This window comes from Mustela erminea, chromosome 18 (genome assembly GCF_009829155.1).
Source record: "Mustela erminea isolate mMusErm1 chromosome 18, mMusErm1.Pri, whole genome shotgun sequence".
NCBI lineage: Eukaryota > Metazoa > Chordata > Mammalia > Carnivora > Mustelidae > Mustela > Mustela erminea.
In genome coordinates, this window is record NC_045631.1 from 18,860,493 (window position 1) to 18,878,751 (window position 18,259).

An 18,259-nucleotide genomic window follows, 5' to 3' on the forward strand; every position below is an offset into this window, starting at 1 on the left:
GGAAGTGACCAGATTCCAAGAGACTGGCTTCTTCCTGCATAACCCCGGGACAGAGAGGTCCTTCCAGAGGGGCCCAGCCGATGCCGTGGTAAAAGTGTAATTGACCTCTGAGGCTGCCTATTTCAAGGGCTGGAAAGACCAAGAGGCGTCGCCCAGTCCCTGGAGGGCGGAGGGAGGAGGGATTGGGACCTTACAGCAGAGTTCGAATTCCTCCTTACTAACCACCTGACCATAAACAAACTGCTTAAATTTTCTGCTTTCGCAGACCACTCACCTCTAAATGAGACTCTAAACACTACCTACTAGGGTGAACTAAGGATAGTAACTGCCCTGGGAAATGGCGCACCCCGCCCGCAAGCGGGCTGACTGAGACAGGTGGCCGGACCGGGCACAGTGCCTTCTCGTCCACCTTAGAACAGGACAGGAATTAAGGATTCCATACCAGCCCTACTTAGAACAATCCAAGAAGTGTTTGCGTGGGAGGTGCTAGCAAAAGCTTGCAAACTCTCTGCGCCTCTCTCAGGTTTCTTTGTGTGGTCTTCTCTCCTTCCTCCTCCACACACTGCGGTGCCAGGCCCAGGCGGGAAAGGCAGGGAGGAGTGGACTGCCTCGCCCCTTTTTCCAGCCGGGGAGGAGCCAGCTGGCGCCTCCGGCAACTCGGGACCGCTGCCCACCTCTACCACGAGGGGTCAGCAGAGTCTTGTGGCTGCAGCCGGAGTTGGGGAGGGGGCTAGAGGGGGGAGGGATGGCTACGAGTGGCCGGGAGAATGCCTGTACATTTCCTCATTAAACTGTAGAACCTTGTCTGAGATTTCTCTTTTACTGTCCTCCTTCCTGAGGTGGCGACGTCTCCAAAGGGAAATCCTGCAGCTCTTTTATCCCCAGACCCAGGCCCAGAAGCTCCGCAGCGGCGGGGCTGGGGGCTTCCGGAATAAAGTTTGGAGAGTGTGGCTCTTTGCCTGGGCCACTCCCAGGTAGTCCCCGGGCCGGCCGGGAGGTGGAGCTGGCGGGCGGGAGGGGGCAGCAGGGGGAATCATCCTTCCCCCTGGAAAGTGTTGGGGCTCTGGGAGAGGAGTAGCTCAGCCTGGACTGGGGGACTTAGGCCCTTAGCAGCCTGGCCTCTTTGCCAGGCGGCCCTATACCAAACCAAGGTCGCTTTTCCTCCGGTTTGCGCGCTCCAGCTGCCACGTGCTCGAGACGCGCCCACACAGCAGAGAAACAAAGACAGCCAAGCGATGGAGCTGCCAGTGGCCGCCTCGACATTTAATAAATGAAATTCCATAGCTGGGAGATCGGGGGTGAACGGGCGGCCACCGCTCGTGGCACGTGCGCCGGTGGCCGCTCCTTTTCGTCGCCCAGCCCGGGGCCACCAAGCCCACAGACTGACTCCTTGGTGCGGCAGGTGGTGCTCCCCGCCCCCGCCGCCGGCGCCCCCCACCCCCACCGCGAGGTATCTTTGCTCGCTGAAGCCCCGCCAGCTGAGCGGCTGGCTGTGGGGGGAGGGGAGGCCTGCAAAAAGATTTTTCTTAAAGGTGCGATTATAAATATACCCCGTGGATCGCGATTTCAAACAAACTTGTCAATCTGGGCTGCAGCTAAAGGCGATGGAGGCAGCTTTGCTTGTATTTCGGGTGGTGTGACTCATGAGCATTACTTGTCTCCCCCAGGGAAGCAGTCGGCCCACCCACAAGTCACTGCTGCTCTGGCACCGCTGGGATAAAGCCGACCAATTCCCAAACCCCTGCCCAAGGACTCCCCTCCCATCTACACCCCACCCCCATCCCCACTTGTTACTGAGGTCTCCCTGCCCCTTAGGGAATCTTCGCTTCATTCTGGTCGCTGGACCTCCAGGCCTGGTTTGGGCCACCCCTGCCCTCTTCCCCACAAGCCAAGTGCCCTGGCATTTTGCTGCTGCAGGGATGGGGGCTGGGTACACGCGGGGCACACGTGTATGGGGGAGCATGCTCAGTGCAGGGGTGCACCCACGTGCGGCCTGCGCCTCCGCTTCCTGTCCCCCCACCTACGCCGTCTCCGTGTGAAGTCTAGGAAGAAAGGCCACCGTAAGAAAAGATCCCTGTATGTTGTGTGCACACGCCTTGGACACATAAAGCTGCGGTGGCCCAGAAACACCGTAGAAGAAGACAAGGCGAATGCAGAGTGGTTATTACGGCACACAGGCACAGTGGTCACTCCTCGGGAGGTCTTTAAAAACTACCCAGATTCTTTTCTCTTGGGATGGAAGCATGGATGAGGTAGAGCTGTATTTTTAGCTGGGAGGCAGGGGAACACCTGGGCGTCCATATTGTTGGCGTTGTGCGTAATCAGCAAGGGCGTGACCACACGCACACCTGGACACTTAGATGTGGATACACGGGGGACCAGGTCGTACACCTCACCTCAGCCAGACATAGGCGGGTACCCCAAACCACAGCCCTTTGACGAGGAAGGGGGCCTGGGCCTCCAGCCCCTTACTCTCTTCCCTGTTCCCCAAGGGTTACTGTCCCGGGGCTTGAGCCATCGGACCGCCCTCCACCTGGAAAGCGAAGGGGATGGGGCTGTGAGGGTAACTCACACTGCCGCAAGGCCGAGGAGCGCGGGAGCCGAGCCCAAGGCCCCAGGCGACGCCGCCCTCTCGGGTCTGCCTAGCTGCGGCCGCTGCCCCTTTAAGCGCCCCCGCCCCCTCCCGCCCGCGCTGCCGGCTTCCTTTCTCTGGGAGGCGCGGCCCGCAGGGCCCGGCGGCGGGGCGGGTGTGCGGACCGCCCCTCCCCCGGTGGGCTGGGCCTGCGCGGCTTCCTGCAGGAGCGGCCCGGAGCCGCGCAGGGGGCGGAGAGAGCGAGCGGCGAGCGGCGGCGGGGCGGCGCGGGGCGGCGCGGGGCGGCGCGGGGCGGAGGGCGCCGGAGGGCGAGCGGGCAGGCGGGCACGGCGGGTTCCGGGCCAGCCCCGGGGGCAGACGGTTGGCCGGGCGCGCGGAGCCTAGCCGGGGCCTTGCCGGAGCCGGGCCGGGCAGCAGGGGCCGCCGCCGCCCGGGCCCGCCGCCCGCGCCCCCCACGCTGGCCCAGAGGGCTGCGGCCGCGTCGCCGCTGAGGATGTCCCGGAAGGGGCCGCGGGCGGAGGTGTGTGCGGACTGCAGCGCCCCGGGTAAGCGGGGCCGGGCCGGGGGCGGGACCGTGCGGCGAGGCCGCCGGGCGGGCGCCGGGGCCTGGCGGGAGCGCCGTGCGGGGCCGGAGGGCGGGGCGGGGCCGGGGGGCTGCGGCCTCCGGCCTGGGCCCCCGCCCGGGCCACTGCGGAGCCGTGTCCTTGGCGGGAGGGCCGGCTGGGGGGCCTCGGTTCCCTTGCGTCCGTGGACGAGCGAGGAAGGACATTCCCGGCGCCACCTCCCACCCCTCAGTCTGAGGGAGGCAGGCAGCTAGCTGCCCCCCCTTCTGTCTCTGTATCCCGACGGAAGCGCCAGCCTGGGGTGGCAGGAGGGCTGTGGCGGAGGCCAGCAAGGTTTAGGAGGTGGGGGCGAGTGTGGTTTTGTGTCATCTCAGTGCCACCCCCGCGTCTTGCACCTGCTGCTCGCATGGTCTGCGCGCCCGCTGAGGTGGCGGAGGTCAAGGGGCAAGAGTGCTGGGCAGATGGGCCAGGAGGGGCCTGGATAGTGTTTCCTCGTGAGCAGACGAGGGGTAGCTGCTTTGAGGACTCCCTGCCCCTGGTTACCAAGGCCGGGGCTCCTTGCAGGGCCTGGTGTTGAGGGCCAGTACAGCCTGGGCATCTCCCTCGGAGGCATCCCCAGGCTGCCTGGTGACTGTGAGCAACTAGACTCAGCTGTCCCTGTGCCCTGTGAAGGCCTGCTTTGGGAGGTGGGCTGAGCATTGTCCCAGCTTGGACACTGACCCCTCCTGTCCCTGTGGCCCCCTCTGGCCAGAAATGGGCAGGAAGCAGTACCCCTGGGTTGTCTGGATTCCCTGGACGGGGCTGGCTTCCTGGCTGTATTTACTGTGGTGTTTCCCTTCTTCCCAGCACGGTCAGGTCCAGGCTGATGTGAAAGCCCCCTGAGCTGCTGAGGAAGAGAGGAGCAGTGACCTGAGAGGCTGCTGCTACCTGCTGTTGTGGGAGGACACTGCCAGGGATGGGGCTCAGCAGCTGGCCTGGGGAAGGAAGCTCTGGCTCTTGTCCATCCTTTTTTTTAGAAAAGGAGCTATCTTCTGGGCAGGCTCAGGGTGTCTGTGAACTCCAGGGGGACTAAGAGCACAATTAAGTGTGAGAGTGGGAAGTTCCATGGGGTCTAACTTCCAGCCACCCTTTGGACAGGCCCAAGACCCCAACAGGTTGAGAACCATAGATGCTCTGGTATTCTAGCATGAGGAATATTGGGTAACTGTGGATGCCTGGCAGAGGCAGGGTACTCTGGGTGGCTGTGACCCGGGACTCCTCTCAGGGCATGTCACGATCTGGAGGGCCATGAAGAAGCTACGGGGGCTGATGGATCCTTACCCTAATGAGCCGAAGACTGTGATCCCCTTCCCCCAGCTGCAGGCCCTCTCTGCCTGCCCCAGGCTGTTCCATACCTCTGGGGGCTGGGCAAAGCATGGGGGTGAGGGTGGAAGATCCAGAAGGCCTGGGAGAAAGGTGTTTAGCAGACACTCATCCTAGGTCCTCACTGTGACCCATGGCAAGACTTTCCTCACTCTGGGCCTCAGTTTCCTCAATTGTGAGGCAAAGAAGTTGGAGTAGAATGGTTTTTGAAGACCATCCCATCTTCAAGTCTGTGCTTTTGATACTCAGCTAAAGGGACATAGGGCAGAATCAGCAAGGCAGCTGTCCTTTCTCCACCACGGTGTTTGACTGTTTGAAGTCTCTGGATGCCAAATGGGTTCAGGGAGGAGTGGTGTGTTATGGGATGTCTTGGACTGTTTGATTCTGGTCTGCAGTCACTGTCGCCCAGGGGCACGGGTGCGCCAGGTACAAGTTAGGATAAGGGTTAGGGCCCCCTGATCCAGGACACAGCTCCAGGAGAGGCAGGTGGTGGGGACAGTGAAGTAGGCAGGGTACTGATAAAGTCTTGACCCTCACCCTACCTCAGCGCCTTGCATGGTGTCTGGCACATGATATACCAGGCACTCCCTGAGTGTTTGGTTGCTTGTCAGGACCCCAGCTGGCCACTTGGGGCTACCCCATTCCCCCACTGTCTGATGCGAGGAGTGGCGCTCTCCGTGTGGGAACTGGAGCAGCCCAGGTACGGGGCTTGAGAGTAGTCAATAGTTGGGACCCCACTGGCCTCTGCCTCTTACCTGGTCATAGGCTTCTCTTGCTGTGAAAGGACTTCAAGCCCTAGGAGTGGGGCTGCGACCTTTTTGTCGCTGGTTAATGTGGGGAGGCTGTAGGGGTGAAAGGTGACCGCAGATGTCCTCCCTCCGTTTCCAGGCCCGGGCATACAGGTGACAGGTGTATTTTGTAAGGCGGCTGGAGGTGCCATGACCGCTGTGGCTGCTGGTGCCCCCTCGCCAGGTGCCACGTGTGTACCTGCCTGTCCTGGGAGTCCAAGGGAGGGGCAGGAGTCCAGGAACTCTGGAGAATGCGTTCTCCCTGCTTCCTTCCCCTCCACTCCCTCTGCCACATGGTCCCGGCCTAGCCCACAGACCTGTTCCTCATCCCAGGGTCTCCATCTTAACTCTCCCACCTTGGCAGCCCAGGTCAGAAGAGTGAAGACCTTGGGGTGCCTGTCCTACAGGCTCTTGGGTGAGCAAGGATGCTACTGGCTAGGGACATTTGGAAACCCACAGGCTCATATGGATTGCAGGGTGGGAGTGAATGGGGGCTTTCTTCACTTTTATTGAGATTGAAGTTATGTACAGTCGAATTCCTGCACCTTACGGTTTAAGCCGCTAACCCATGTGACTACCACTCCAGTCAAGAGGTAGAGCATTCTTGTCCCTCTCTGGGCCTTTCTTCTGCCCCCTCGCAGTCAACACTGCCCCCCAGAGGTAACCGCCATCCTGACCTTTATCCCCATGGATTACTCTTGCCTGCTTTCAAGATGGTGGGCTTCTCCCTCTTGTTTAGGGAGGCTCTGCTCAGGAGACCCAGGCCTTTATAGCAGACCTGCTGCCCCTAGAGGCTGGTCATGGCTTTGGGTGGTGACTTGAGTTCACCTTAGCAGAGGCCTTCGTGGTTAATGTCATCCCAGGATCCCTCCTAGGACCCCTCCTACTGCTTGCCCATATATTCCAGACGCCCTGTCCTGAGGCAGAAGTCCTGGGGGAAGGTTGGCAGGATGCTGAGGAGGTTACCACTGTCTCCTAAACCGGATGTTCCCTGGGGGCCCTTGGCTAGCTCAGTCAGTAGAGCGTTTGACTCTTGATGTCGAGAGTTCAAGCTCCATATTGGGCTGGTGGGCATGGAGCCTACTAAAAACAAAACACCTTATGTCCCTGTCCTTTCTACCCCAAGTTTGACCTAAGGGGCCTCTTGGGGGCAAGGGTCCCTTAACCTTAAACCACAGTAGTCATTTGACTTACAGAAACCCTTCTGGCCTGAGGAACTGGCCTAAGTGAGGTTTAGCGGCTCCAGCTTGAGTAGGCCCAAAGCCACTTGGGCATTTAAGAAGTCGGTAGTAGGGTTAGGGTGTGCTTTTCATCTGTGTAATGAAGAACTGAGCTGGCCCCAGTGTTCCCCCTGCCAGGAAGGTGTCCCCAGCTCAACCTTCCTATTTCAGGTCACTGTGGAGGAGAGGTAGGACCCCTCCTTCAGGCTGGGTGAGTGCCCAACAGAGCCTGGGACCCAGTTCCCCAAATCCGAATCTCTTGGTCACTACCGTATTCAGAGGCTCACCATGTCTGGCCTGGCTCTGGAGATCTGTGCAGTCCTCTCGGGCTTGGCTTCTCCGGGCAGACCGGGGGCCTGGGGTGGAGGCCTTAGGGCGGCCCATTTATGATCCTGGCCTGGGCGGCTCCCCACTTACAGGAAACCCCACCATTTCAACAAGAGGAATTTAGGCTGCGTCATTTCCAGCTTCCTGCTTGAGCTGCCGGAGGTGGCTGGCCTGCAGACCCCTCACCCAGTGGTGCTTGGGAGTGGGGGGAGGGAGTTTTCCATGTGCCTCACTGGGGTCCCTCCCTGTTTGGGTAAAGCCAACAGAGTGTCCTAGGGCTCCCCCTGTTGGCACAGGCAATGGGTCCCTGGGATCAACTCCCAGAAAAGTATATGGCAGGCACCTTGTTGCCCTGTATTTTTGTGGGACACTTAAAGAAGCCCAGACCCAAATAGCTGAACCCCCTCTTTCACTTCTTGTTTCTTCCCTGTCCCTATGGGGGGGATACTTGATGTAGGCAGAACTCAGGCTGCTCCCTGATTCAGTCTCCTTACGATTCTCTTGGGAACTTCTATGGAAGTTCTTGAAGGGAAGGGTCTGAGAATTGCCTTCTGGTTGGAGAGTTTCTCATTACCCCAAGTCTGACCCTCCCCTGGGGGGCCCACACCCACCTCTGGACTCCCTGAGCACTGCCAGGCATGCAGAGAGCCAGTCCCTCACTCCCCCCCCCAAAAAAACAGGGCTTCCTGAGATTGGGGCGGGGGGCCTGGGCAGAGCACAGTGTCCTGGGAGAGAGGCTCCCTGCCCCCGCTCTCTTGAGGCACACAATGGCTGCTTTCTCCCCCATGACCTTTCCACAGCCTGAGCTGTATACAGCTGTCTCCTCCCCCTTTCCCAAGGGGCCCAGGATGGGTGGCATCTCCCCTGTCCTTGAAAAGGACCCCAGGAGCTCCCACCCTCTCCTGGCCCCTCCTTCTTGTCTCCAAAGTTTCCTTCTCCCCATAGAGTGGAGAGTGGCTTCCAGGGCCCTTGCCCACTTGGGGCTTCCGCCTTCGGGGCAAGAGCAAAAGAAGAGCACTGGGTGTGAACATGGCCCAGTGTCTGGCATCTCAGAGCCTGGGTCCACGTCCCAGCAATTCCACTCATTAGCTGTGTGACCTTGAGCAAGCGCTCTAACCTCTCTGAGCCGCTGTTTCTAATTGGGAAAGCAAGGATAGCATTTCCTGCCTTGCCTGACAGTGGTGAGAGACAGTGTGCGTACAAGTCTAGCTTGTATGCGGTGGGTATCCAGCATTAGTTCCTTTACCCTCTCCGGCCCTATTTAAGAGGGACTCCCGCTCAGCCCATCAGTGATGATAGAAGAAGGCTCAGCATGAAGAGGCCTCTTCCTAGCTAAGAAGAGGGTGGAAGCAGGAGCCCGTAGAACGGTGGGATGGGTCAGGTCAGGGAGCCTGTGGGTCCCACAGAAGCCTGGGTGCAGGAGGGATGGGGCCCTGCCCAGACCCAGGAGGAATGCCTAGGGCTGTCTGGCAGGTCCCCTGTGAGGGAGGTATGGGCCAGCTGTCTTGTTCCCTGGGAAAGGCTGCAGGGCAGGAAGCCATGCCCATTGAGTCAGCCCTGGGGACCCCCTCCCCCCAGACAGGCCCAGGCATAGCTGTCAGTCACCTGCTGTGCACCTTAGGGGAAATCCCTCCTACACCTAGCTAGGCTTCCTCATCGGTAGGTAACTTGTGTGTCCCGATGGTCCTCTGCTCCCTGGGCTTTGGGAAGCTGAGTGAGGGACTACGTCAGCCTGGCGTGAGCCCAAAGCAGGGGCACAGGAGACACTGGCCCTGATCTGGGCTTGGCTGACCCAGCTCCCACCCCGCAGACCCTGGCTGGGCCTCCATCAGCAGGGGCGTGCTGGTGTGCGACGAGTGCTGCAGCGTGCACCGGAGCCTGGGCCGCCACATCTCCGTCGTCAAGCACCTGCGCCACAGCGCCTGGCCTCCCACACTGCTGCAGGTACGTGGCCGTCCAGCTATTCCCCCGGCGCACGTGCCCCCACGCACACCACCCTGGATCCAGCAGCTCCCAGAGGGCAGAACCCAGCCTGTTCTTGTGGCCTGGCAGACACAGGTGCTAAGACTGGGGTCTCCCAGGCCGGGGTCCTCTCCCCAGCCCTGCCACATCTTAGCTTGACCATGTAGCACCAAGCAGGTCACTTAACCTCTCTGAGCCGTGGCACGCTTGCTGGGAGACCTGAAGTTCTACACGGGACCCACGTGCTCAGGCGGCCCGACCAGGTGGGGTGGTGGGGTGCTGGCAGCAGACACACAGGAGGCCTCCTCAGTCCTGTCTCCAGCCATGCCGGCTGTGGCCAGCGCATGGCAGTGCCCCCCCCTCCAGTAGCTGGCGCACAGCGGGCACCCGCACTTGGCGCCTCTTCCCTGCAGATGGTGCACACGCTCGCCAGCAACGGGGCCAACTCTATCTGGGAGCACTCCCTGCTGGATCCCGCGCAAGTGCAGAGCGGCAGGCGCAAAGCCAACCCCCAGGACAAAGTCCAGTGAGTTGGGCTGGAGGGCTGGTGGCAGGGGCCGCGCGGCCTGGGACGTGGATTCAAGGGGTGGCCGGGTGACTAGCCTCTCCCGCTCTCCCCGATGCGCCCCGTGTGCCCGCCCAGCCCCATCAAGTCAGAGTTCATCAGGGCCAAGTACCAGATGCTGGCGTTCGTGCACAAGCTTCCCTGCCGGGACGACGACGGGGTCACTGCCAAAGACCTCAGCAAGGTTGGAGGGGCCCCAGGGAATGGGTGGGCCTCCTCTCTTGACACCTGCGACACCCTGAGGGTCTGCTCCTTTGTCACCACCGAACCTGAGGCCCCAGAGGCATTGGGGTCAGGCAAGAAGAGTGGGCGCAGCAGGGAGATGAGACTGCATGGTCAGGCGGCATATGCAGCCGAGCCCCTCAGCTCCTCCATGGACACCCCAGGGCTCAAACCCCACCAGCTGCCATCCAAAAGCTGGGAGAACTTGGGGCCGTTTCTTAGCTGCTCCGAGCCTCAGTTTGCTTGTCTGTAAAACGGGAAACAAATCCCAGCATTTCCCTGACAGACACCATCTGTGTCAAGCAGTGCTCACGGCCAGGTGGATGTGACTGACAGCTGGGCCGACCTCTGTCCTCCCTCACAGCCCAACTCCAGCTGGGACCCAGGGAGCCGGTGGGAGGCCCAGCAGCTGCCTTTTGTGGTGTGGCTGGAGGAGGGGAGGGGCCCCATGCACACGTCTGCTGCACACTCTGCTCCTTTTGCAGCAACTGCACTCGAGTGTGCGGACAGGCAACTTGGAGACGTGTCTGCGCCTGCTGTCCCTGGGCGCCCAGGCCAACTTCTTCCATCCAGAGAAGGGCACCACACCTCTGCACGTGGCTGCCAAGGCGGGCCAGACCCTGCAGGCTGAGCTGCTTGTAGTGTATGGGGCTGATCCTGGCTCCCCCGATGTCAATGGCCGCACACCCATTGACTATGCCAGGTGAGGGCCAGGTGGTGGGTGAGGCTGGGCTGGGTGGGTGTGGTGGACAGCCGCTGCAGGGCTGAGGCATGCCCCCTCCCCACAGGCAGGCGGGGCACCATGAGCTGGCGGAAAGGCTAGTCGAGTGCCAGTATGAGCTCACTGACCGGTTGGCCTTCTATCTCTGTGGACGCAAGCCGGGTGAGCAGAGCTTGGGGCGGGTCTGGCTGGGCCAGGCAGGTGGGACCCAGACACACCCCAGCAGCAGGTGCCATGGTGACAAAGCCGGCTGGGGAACAGTGTTGCTAGGCAACTGGCTCCTGTGAAATTGATGTAGGCTCTGGGCTCCTGCACGCTGGGATGGGGAGTGGGGGTGGGCCTAACTTCAGTCTGCTCCCAGGGTGCTTGGGGGTGGCCTGCCCTCCTCCCTGTCCCCTGACACTTCTGGGTGCCACGCCCCGATCATGGCAATGAAGTGGGCTCCCAGCTGCGAAGGCCACCCCGCACCAGTGACTTGGCATTTTTATTTTTGTTCAGATCACAAAAATGGGCATTACATCATCCCACAGATGGCTGACAGGTGAGTACCCACCTGATGCCCCTTCCTAGAGGCTGTCGGGTATCCTTTGGGTGTCTGGGCCTCAGTGCCTCCACTCCTCCCTCTCCCCAGGCTTTAGGGTCCCCCATCATCGGGGGCCTGGCAGTAGAAGCATTTCTGTCCAGTCTTCATTCCCTGATGCTGGGCCCCAAGGCAGGTGACAAATGCCAGCTTGGCACGTGACCAGCACAGCCTGAGCCCCACGGCTCTCCCGCACAGGCTTGAGTACCAGCAGCGCCCACCCTGGGAGTGGTGGATTGCTACCTTCTGCTTCCAGTGGCACTCACCCCACTAGAGAATCATTAGAAAAGTAAAAAGATATGGGCTCCAGGGATTTGACTCACTTTGGGACTATTGACCAGGTCTCTGTGGCGTGCTCAGAAATTGAGTGGGGCTGGGGGCAGGGTACAGCACCACTGAGGTGTTTCTGTCTGTGATCAGCAAAGCCTCTGGCGCCTAGACTGTGGGGGACACTCCCTTGGCTCACAAGATGGTTGCTCGCGCCACCTGCTGGCCACCTCTGCTGGCCAAGTCTTGCCAAGCTTTGCCAGCAGGCCTGGATCTCAGAGAGAGGAGGCTCCCCTCCCTCTCCAGTGGCTAGCATGGGCAAACAGGGATGGTCAGGCCTAGGCACCTTGGATCCATGAACCCAGACCTTCTCTGTTATGAGACACCGAGACTCCCTCCTTCTTCTCTGGTTTTCTGCACTGTGTGTGTACCTGGATGCTTCTGGTGTATGTGTTACGAACACATCTGGGCGTGTACTCAGGGAAGTGATGACAGAACAACTTCCTGGTGCCGGCCGCTTTTCTTGGCCCTGAGACACAGGTGACTCAGACAAGATCTCTGCCTTTAGGGAGCTTACAGTCTAGAGTGAAGCTGCCTAGTCAGACCGCTCTAGTTGGGGGCGGGGGGTGGGCATTGAGAGAAGTAAAGGCAGAGATGGTATAAAGTAGCAAAGTCGTGCTGGGCACCTCGGGCAGTTGGGGCAGCCGGAGCACCATGCGAGGAGCAGGGAATCCCAGGAGCGGACCGGAATAGAAACAGACGAGAGAACAGCCCATCCCGTGAGCCCCAGCAAGAGGAGACAGTGTGTGGAGTCAGCTCTGCCATATGTTGGGTGTTTGACTTCAGACAGGCTACTGAACCCTCTCTGAGTCTTCGTTACCCCCTGGAGAGGAGGTCAGCAGCACCTACCTTTTTGGGGCTATTGAGAGGATTGGGTGAAATGATGCATGCTGAGCACGGAGCGTATTTTTTAATACGGCTGAAGTATGCCGTATGTATCTTTGGTCATTGAGTTGTTTTAAGGCCGGGGGTAGAGTGGTCCGATCCCCTGGCTGCTGGCTGGAAACAGGGATTGTGGGGGCGAGCTTGGAAGTGGGAAGATGGGTGAAGAAACTGATTCGAAGGCCCAAGGATGAGGGACTGATGGGGAACCCGGGGACAGCTGCCCTGGGGCTTGAGGGTGAGGGGATCTCCAGTGCCCCCTACCACCAGGAGCAGACGCTGGTGTGGGGTGAGTGGGGCTTGGAGGGAGAGAGCAGGCGGGTGCAGAAGCAGGTTTGGGGGGGGAGATGAGTTTCGTGGTGTGCATGGTGTCCATGGGTGTGCGCCTGTCGCCCTGCTCCCGGGTAATTGCTGCCTCTGTCCTGTTCTTTCCTCTGCTGCCTCTCTCTGGACTTAGATCTCGGCAAAAGTGCATGTCTCAGAGGTATATGGTGCCTGCCATGGGGGCAGGCTCTGGAGGTTGGGCTGGGGGCAGTGTTTGGTGTACGGCATCTGGGATGTTGTCTTCCTGGGGTCCCTGCATGTTCTGGAGTCACTGGCAAGGGCCTGGCCACCTCTCATGTCTGCCTGTTCCCATCTCCCTCTATCCACAGCCTAGACCTGTCCGAGTTGGCCAAAGCCGCCAAGAAGAAGCTGCAGGCGGTGAGTCCCCTTGGACAGACGGGCTCTAACACTAGGAGCTGTCCGCATCTCTGACCCTCCACCCCTCCGTCACTCCCCCTCCTTCCTCTAACCTCGTATCCTTTTCCAAGTCTCATGCCTGCCCCTCACTCTAGCCTTCCTGGCTCCCTTCCCCCTACCTCCCTGGCTTTTGTCTTCAACCCTGGCTCTGCCCTCTGCAAGCCCCAGGGCCCTGGCTTCACCTCTGACCTCCAAAAGCACTGACTGGTCTGGTCTCCCTCTTGTCCTCTCCCACTGTGGAGTGTGACAGAGAGTCCCCTGCCCCAGTTTCCAGTTCTGAGACTACAGGGATTGGACAGCACATGGAACACAAGCCATTCCCCACATCTTAAGACCTCTTGCTTGAGCTGGCCTTGTCAGTACTGGGGACCGACTGATCTGACAAAGCCTCTGTCTCCCTCTTTGTCTCTAGCTCAGCAACCGGCTTTTTGAGGAACTTGCCATGGACGTGTACGACGAGGTGGATAGAAGAGAAAATGATGCCGGTGAGCCCAGAGGGCATCGGAGGTCATGCATGGGTAGACGAGATGAGGGTACCTGCCCACCTGCTGGGGAAGGGCTAGGCCCTCTTGTGGTTCTCTGGTCCTTTACTGGGGACTGTGAGGGGCTGCTTGGGGTTGGTTCGCTCAGCAGCTCCACAGAGCCGCCCCTGCTGGCTGTGAGCGGCTTGGGCAGCCTCCCTGGCCCGGCGGCCTGTTTCTCCACCCACCTCTGGACTGGGGCTCATCTCGGCTCTGGCTGCCTCCTACTTTGGCTCACTCCCCAGTCCCACTCCGCCCCGCCTACACCACTCCTTCCGGGCCACAGCCAGATTCCAGCCCAAACTCTGGGCTGGGCCTGGCAAGAAGGAGTCGCCTTGTTCTGCTCTTCATCGGCCTCACTGGCCTCACCCAGCCTTGCCCTGACTAGACCCTGCTTCCATGGTGTGCATGGTCTTTCTGAAGACCACCCCTGTTTTGCACACCAGCACTTGGTGGGCTTGGGGAGGGGCGAGGAAGGCTGTGTTCAGCACTTCCTCACCTCTGCCCCGTGGGCCTGGCCGCATGAACACTCTGGCTGATGTGCTCCCTGCCCCTCTCCCGCAGTGTGGCTGGCCACCCAGAACCACAGCACCCTGGTGACGGAGCGCAGTGCCGTGCCCTTCCTGCCCGTGAACCCCGAATACTCAGCCACACGGAATCAGGTGAGGGGGCTGGGTGGGGGGCCTGGGGCCGTCTCCTCCCCTCCGGGGGTTGCCAGCTCTGTGGGCCCTGCCCTTGCTCCGTGGCTGCCACCTGGGCCGCAGCCTGGGCCTGCTCTCCTCCCCCGGCCTAGGCCTCCCTCAGGGCTCTGCCGGTGCTGGGCTTTGGAAATGGGAATCAGGCTTGGTTTTTGAGCCACTTGCTGAGCAGCTTCCAGGGGGCGGGGGCAGGATCCCAGCTGCAGGAGCTCCCCAAGAATCACCCAGAATCAGTGTTATCCCTGACCCCCTGCTCTGGCCATGAGCCAGGTAAAAGGGGACTCCCTTGCAGCTTGGTTCCCCCTGCCCTGTCACCTAGACGGGGGCCCGTCTTGCCACTGGGTTCTTTCTGGCTTGTAGGGGCGGCAGAAGTTGGCCCGCTTTAATGCCCGAGAGTTTGCCACCCTGATCATAGACATTCTCAGCGAGGCCAAGCGGAGACAGCAGGGCAAGAGCCTGAGCAGCCCCACAGGTGGGAAGGGCGTGGATAGGGCGGCGGGTAGTGGGCACTTTTCTAGAATATTCTTTTTTGTGGCTCCCTTTTGGGGTGGCATGGTGGAAGGGTTGTGTGGCTGGATCCTGAGTGATGGGACTGTGTCCTCAGACAACCTCGAGCTCTCTGCAAGGAGCCAGAGTGACCTCGACGACCAGCACGACTACGACAGTGTGGCCTCGGATGAGGACACGGACCAGGAACCCCTGCGCAGCGCTGGTGCCACTAGGAACAACCGTGCCCGGGTCTGAGCACTGCCCCACCCTGGGCCTCCACCAAGGCCCAGCTCTGTCCCCTTAGAGCCTGGGGCTTTGGGGACAAGTGGGCTGGTTACGGCCTTGAGAAGAGCCTTCTGTGGGCATTTACGCCCTGCCCTGAGGGCTGATGAGCCTCTGTCTCACTCTGCAGAGCATGGACTCCTCAGACCTCTCTGACGGGGCCGTGACCCTGCAGGAGTATCTGGAGCTGAAGAAGGCTCTGGCCACCTCCGAGGCGAAGGTGCAACAGCTCATGAAGGTCAACAGCAGTCTGAGCGATGAGCTCCGGAGGCTGCAGAGGGAGGTAGGGACGGCAGCGCTGGTGGGAGTGGGGGGCTCCCAGCGTCCTGCTTGGAGGATCCCCTGCTCCCGGAGGTGGGGGTGCTGCCTGGAGCCCCTGGAGGTTCTGACACCCTGTGCACTCTCAGATTCACAAGCTGCAGGCAGAGAACTTGCAGATCCGGCAGCCGCCGGGGCCGGTGCCCACAGCCCCGCTGCCCAGCGAGCGGGCAGAACACACATCGATGGGGCCTGGCGGGAGTGCCCACCGCAGGGACCGCCAGGCCTTCTCCATGTATGAACCAGGCTCCGCCCTGAAGCCCTTTGGGGGCCCACCTGGGGATGAGCTCACCACCCGGCTCCAGCCTTTCCACAGCACTGTGAGTTGCCCGTGGGTGTCAAGGAATAGGGGAGACAGGGTGGGAGCTGCCATGGGACCCTCCGTGATGCCTCCTGTGCCATCTCCCAGGAGCTGGAGGACGACGCCATCTATTCAGTACACGTCCCTGCTGGCCTTTACCGGGTAAGCAGGGCCTGGGACACAAGGGTCCATGTCTGCAAATGGGTTCTGAGCCCCAGCAGGTGTGGCCTTTGCGTTGACGATGGCTGGGCACGGGGAGGACCCATGATGCTGGGAAGCTGGAAGGTGGGGTAGGGGGAGCAGGAAGGAAAAACTGACTCCAGCCCTCCTGGGTTTCAGATCCGGAAGGGGGTGTCGGCCTCCGCCGTGCCCTTCACTCCCTCCTCCCCACTCCTGTCCTGCTCCCAGGAAGGAAGCCGTCACACGGTAACGTGCCCATCCCCGTTGCAAGGGACAGGCCGAGTAAGGTGTGCACGTGGAAAGCGATGGGCTGTGTGGGTCTGTGAATGTGTCCGTCATCTACTGCCCCTTCCCCGATCCTCCAGAGCAAGCTTTCCCGCCACGGCAGCGGTGCCGACAGCGACTATGAGAACACGCAAAGTGGGGACCCACTGCTTGGGTGAGGCACTCCGGGAAGAAGGCTAAGCGGGCCCTGGCGTGTCTGTGAGGGTGCCGGCAGGCAGCCTTACCACTGGTATGTCTCTCTCTCACCCTGGCCTCAGAATGGAAGGGAAGAGGTTTCTTGAGCTGGGCAAGGAAGAGGACTTCCACCCAGAGTTGGAAAGCCTGGATGGAGACCTTGACCCTGGGCTTCCCAGCACAGAGGATGTCATCCTAAAGACGGAACAGGTCACCAAGAACATTCAGGAATTGTTACGGGCTGCCCAAGAATTCAAGCACGACAGGTATGGGGGTGGGACGTAAGGCTCCTAGGGGTCCCTGGAGGGGAGGGGGGGCCCGCCGGTGTTCCATTGTCCCTGCGAACCCTAATTTTTACCCTCCCCTCCCCCCAAAGCTTTGTGCCCTGCTCAGAGAAGATCCATTTGGCTGTGACCGAGATGGCCTCTCTCTTCCCAAAGGTACAGGGGCTGGAAAGAGGAGCAGGATTGAAGGGTCTCCGGGTGGGACAGGTGTAGGGAATGGGAGCCCTACCTGGGTGCAAAGGAGGACACACTGGGCCGGGTTCATGGCTCATGGTTTGAAGTCCAAGGCCCAGCTCCCTCCTCCCCTCCAGAGGCCAGCCCTGGAGCCTGTGCGTAGCTCGCTGCGGCTGCTCAATGCCAGCGCCTACCGGCTTCAGAGCGAATGCCGGAAGACCGTGCCCCCGGAGCCGGGCGCCCCTGTGGACTTCCAGCTGCTGACTCAGCAGGTGATCCAGTGCGCCTACGACATTGCCAAGGCTGCCAAGCAGCTGGTCACCATCACCACCCGAGAAAAGAAGCAGTGACCACTCTCCCTGCACCCTCACCTGCACCCTGGGACCTCACTGGCCATGGGAGCTGGGCCACTCCAGACACTAACCCCCACCCCAACAGAGCCGCTGGCGCAAGTGCCCTTAGTGCTGCCACTCTCCCCTGGCAGCCAGGCGCCCTGGTGCCCGCCCCCCTCAAGCCCCCAAGGATGGGGAGGTGGGGTGGCAGGAGCTTCTGTCCCCCACATTCCATGGACCTCCCCCTGTACATAGCATTCCCCTCTTCCCCCTCCCCCAGCGTGCAGGGGCCTGTAAGGCATCACTCCCAGCCCCTAACCCTCGGGGCACCCTCAGCCAAGGGTCGGGTGGGGACACTCCAAGTGAGGCCATTCCCCCTCCAGGTACCCCACCCCATGAGCCAGTTCAGCCCTACCGGGGGCTGAGCAGGGGCATCCTCTCCTTTGTACATAATCTCTGGATGTCCCTGCCCTGTAGCCACCAGCCCCCCTGCTGCTCTCCTTTAATGCCAAACGGCCCCTGTCCAGAGCACAGGCCCCAGCCTGTGTTCCCAGGGTCCCTAGCAGCAAACACTGGAAACTTTTTTTCTTTCTTCTCTTCCACTACTTAATTTTAACATTGTGGTAACTGAGTGTCCCTGCGTGCCTGTGTGTGTGTGCGGGGCGGCAGTGCCGTTCCGGAGGCCTGGCCCATCTGGAGTTCTGTGAAGGGTGAGGGGACCAGAGCAGCAGGACCAGTGTCAGGGGTCAGCCCCGCTTCCCCATTCTTGGGGCCAGGGACTGCTGGTAACCAGCTGGGGTCCAACCCGTTGCCTCCCCTCATCTGTCTCCCTGATTCATATTCCTTTCTCTATGAACTTAACAAAAACCACTTCCCTGCATCTCGCCTCCACCTCCCTTGTGGAGGGGGATGTGCTGGCTGGGGCAGAGAACTGAGCATCTGAGCCTGGGGCTGGCTCCCCGGGGTCCCTGACTCAGCTGAGAGCCCCCTACCTATAACCTCTGAGAGGCCAGCACCTACCCTGCGGTATCTGGGTATCTGGAATCTGGGCTGCGGCCTGGGAAGGCTGGAGAGGCAGATGGCAGTGCCTACCGGCTCTCTTCCCTGTCCTGCCTCTATCCCAGGGGCCAGGCTCTACCTGTGTGGTGGTGGGTGGGCTGACTGTCAAGACGTGTGTCATGTACATTTGTATCAAAAATAAATAAGTGACCATGTGCTGTTGCTGACGCTAGAGAATAGTGGGGGTGGGGGACTGAGGAGGTGGCAGATGTGAGGGAGAAAGACCAACCTGTTGAGAACATGAAGCAAATGAAGATTCCTGCTACTCCAGCCCTGAAACTCAGAATGACAGCTTTTGTGTTCTAGAAA

At 60.7% G+C, this 18,259-nt stretch overlaps 1 protein-coding gene across 2 annotated transcripts; it reads left to right on the top strand.

The window, feature by feature from the left end:
• The first annotated feature begins 2,876 nt into the window (after nucleotides 1-2,876).
• Nucleotides 2,877-17,161, top strand: GIT1 (GIT ArfGAP 1). 2 transcript variants are annotated; one of them, XM_032321236.1, is made up of 21 exons: nucleotides 2,877-3,138; nucleotides 8,664-8,797; nucleotides 9,229-9,341; nucleotides 9,459-9,564; nucleotides 10,088-10,305; nucleotides 10,391-10,485; nucleotides 10,822-10,864; nucleotides 12,570-12,596; nucleotides 12,766-12,814; nucleotides 13,266-13,338; nucleotides 13,939-14,036; nucleotides 14,433-14,544; nucleotides 14,677-14,810; nucleotides 14,974-15,126; nucleotides 15,251-15,481; nucleotides 15,571-15,624; nucleotides 15,802-15,888; nucleotides 16,008-16,081; nucleotides 16,185-16,367; nucleotides 16,478-16,541; nucleotides 16,697-17,161. In XM_032321236.1, exons 1-21 carry the CDS (start codon nucleotides 3,087-3,089, stop codon nucleotides 16,907-16,909), a joined length of 2,313 nt encoding a protein of 770 aa, XP_032177127.1. In that variant the 5' UTR covers nucleotides 2,877-3,086; the 3' UTR covers nucleotides 16,910-17,161. The 2 variants fall into 2 exon arrangements, with proteins under 2 accessions (XP_032177127.1, XP_032177126.1); XM_032321235.1 differs by lacking the exon at nucleotides 12,570-12,596 and having other exon boundaries at nucleotides 2,990-3,138.
• The last annotated feature ends 1,098 nt before the right edge of the window (nucleotides 17,162-18,259 follow it).

What these genes read in the sequence shown, in the direction of transcription:
- GIT1 (XM_032321236.1), top strand. Translation starts at nt 3,087, where the DNA reads ATGTCCCGGAAGGGGCCGCGGGCGGAGGTGTGTGCGGACTGCAGCGCC. An exon ending in GGCCTCCCACACTGCTGCAG is followed by an intron (nt 8,798 to 9,228) that starts GTACGTGGCCGT and finishes TCTTCCCTGCAG; the next exon opens with ATGGTGCACACGCTCGCCAG. An exon ending in AACCCCCAGGACAAAGTCCA is followed by an intron (nt 9,342 to 9,458) that starts GTGAGTTGGGCT and finishes GTGCCCGCCCAG; the next exon opens with CCCCATCAAGTCAGAGTTCA.